Source organism: Otolemur garnettii, unplaced genomic scaffold (genome assembly GCF_000181295.1).
Source record: "Otolemur garnettii isolate 467f Iridium unplaced genomic scaffold, OtoGar3 scaffold00082, whole genome shotgun sequence".
Taxonomy (NCBI): Eukaryota; Metazoa; Chordata; class Mammalia; order Primates; family Galagidae; genus Otolemur; species Otolemur garnettii.
This window is the reverse complement of record NW_003852477.1, coordinates 7,922,047-7,924,330: the sequence shown is the minus strand read 5'-3', so window position 1 is coordinate 7,924,330 and position 2,284 is coordinate 7,922,047. Positions and strand designations below refer to the sequence as shown.

Sequence of the window (2,284 nt, the reverse complement as noted above, 5' to 3'; positions counted from 1 at the left end):
CCCTCTGTACCCCTGGCTTAAGAGTGCAGTGGCATCATCATAGTTCACTGCAGCCTCAAACTCCTGGGCTTCAGTGATCCTCCTGCCTCAGCCTCCTGAGTAGCTGGGACTACAGAAACACACTACAATGTTCAGTTACTTTTTTTCTAGTTTTGGTAGAGGTAGGGTCTCGCTCTTTCTCAGGCTGGTCTCCAACTCCTGAGCTCAAGAGATCCTCCTGCCTCAGCCTCCCAGAGTGTTAGGATTACAGGCATGAGCCATGCCTGGCCCTCATGATCTGTTCGTATTTCTCTTGTCTTGTTTTGGATCCTCCTCTCTCCATATCATCTGTGGGCTTCATTTTCTCCTGTGTCAAATGGGGACAGTATGCAATGCCTAAGAGGTATCTGTGTGTGAACATACTGCATTAAGATCCCAAGTGAGTATGGGGTAATCTTTCCTGCCCCACTTATGTAGATCCACTCAGTCCAAAATTGTCTCTTTGATGATCTAGCTACGACAATGCCAAATAAGCTTCAGGAGGCTGAGCTACACATTATTCGTCGTGAGAAATGTTTGGAGATACTTGAGAAAAAGACGGGGCGTAACTTTATCTTGGGAAATGCTGTTTGTGCCTATGCTGAAGGAAAAGATTCCTGCAAGGTCAGTTCAAGGGCCCTTTGCTGCCTCAGCATTATGGTGTCTTGTTAAAGCTTTATCAAGCTCAGCCAACTGGGTCTAGGTTATGTCCTAGCTTTTCCGTTTGCCATTATTCATATGAATGAGAGGTGAGGACAAGGGACCAAGGCTTTCCTGATCCTTCAGGAGAGAGCAGTTTATAAAGCTCAGAGTGGGGGCAGGATAAATCTGGGGACAAATCCGAGACCCTGAGCACTCACCAAAACATAGATACCATGTTTTAAGCCCCTTTTATGTGACAGGCAATGTACTTTACTCTTTATTATCTTAGAGTAGGTGTGTTTTCTTTATATATTCAGCTTTTGGAATACAATTTTTTAAGTAGGTACACAACTTTTATTTATTAAATATGTTCAATTTCTCAAATCTCACATTGCCTGAAACCTAGGGCTGAGGTGTTGGGCAAAGCTCTTGTGTCCTGCCTCCACAAGACCTTACAGTGCCATCAGCCTGCTCTGTTATGGATCCTGGTCTGTTCCTGCAGTTTGTTTTTTTCTTTCTCCAGGGAGATTCTGGGGGACCCCTGGTCTGTGAATTAAATGATACCTGGATCCAGGTCGGGATTGTGAGTTGGGGCCTTGGCTGTGCTAAGAAAGGATTTCCAGGAATTTATACGGAAGTTAGTTTCTATAAGGACTGGATCATTGCTCACATGAGTCAAGCTTCCTGTCTGAACTCAGTAGGCTTCCTTGTTCTAATCCTGTGTCTGGTGCTGCCTCTGGACATCCTGGTGACACTATGATGGCCCCAGCCCACCTTCCTGTTTTTGAGTCTCCCGTGTAGGGGTTTCCTCTGACCAACCTCCCACTCCTCAGTGCCCTTTCCTCAAATCCCTGTTTGGATGCACTGGCCTTCTGGAGCCCCACACAAGTGAACCTGGTGGGGAGACTGTGGCTTGGAAAGTGTCCCTGCCTGATGCTCTGGTCACCCCATCTGGGCTATGCTCTAACTTGTGGGAATGAAGTGATGAATTGATCCTAGCTGGGAGGCCAGGTGACTTGCCAGGAAGGTGCGATGACTTGTCACCATCTTGGAGAACACCTGCCAAAGAAGAGACATCATCAACTGTGAAGCAAGCTTTAGACCTGAGATTGTGAAACCAGTCAGGTCGGTGATTGCTCCGAGAGAGTGAGGAGGCATTGGCAATCCCTGCAGAGGTGCAAGGCCTGGCTTGCTCAGTAGTCCGGGGCGAGGAGAAGATCTCCTAAAGCCCACTGTGGATCCATCTATGAGTAGAGAGCTGTTGCCACACAAGGCCTCTTGGGGTGACCCCTTCTTGGTACCCTTTTCCTCAGTATCCTGCTGGCCATTTTCAGGGACACCCTTTGTTGTTTTGAGGCAGTAATGGAGTGGGGAGTTTTCGGAAATCATCTGAATAAATGTTTGGAGAGTCTTTTGTGTGTTCTCAAGTTCTGCCCACCTGGGGGGTGGGGGCGCGTGTAACATACTTTGAGGGGAACTGGTTTTTTATTTACTTTAGGAAGATAGTCATGGTCTCCATCAAACTCTGGCAGAGCCAGAAATGAGGGAGCTTGTCTTCCCTCATGCAATATGACAGGTGTGGCCTTCCCCAGTGGGTCCTGCTGTGTGTATAAGAACTGTTTCA

At 47.5% G+C, this 2,284-nt stretch overlaps 1 protein-coding gene across 1 annotated transcript in view; it reads left to right on the top strand.

Moving 5' to 3' along the window:
• Positions 1-1,420, top strand: part of LOC111726825 (serine protease 44-like) — a 3,415-nt gene extending 1,995 nt beyond the window's left edge. The window contains exons 4-5 of the mRNA XM_023515925.1: positions 494-642; positions 1,184-1,420. Of these exons, the coding sequence (XP_023371693.1) occupies positions 494-642; positions 1,184-1,420 (386 nt within the window). The remainder of the gene's footprint in view (positions 1-493; positions 643-1,183) is intronic.
• The last annotated feature ends 864 nt before the right edge of the window (positions 1,421-2,284 follow it).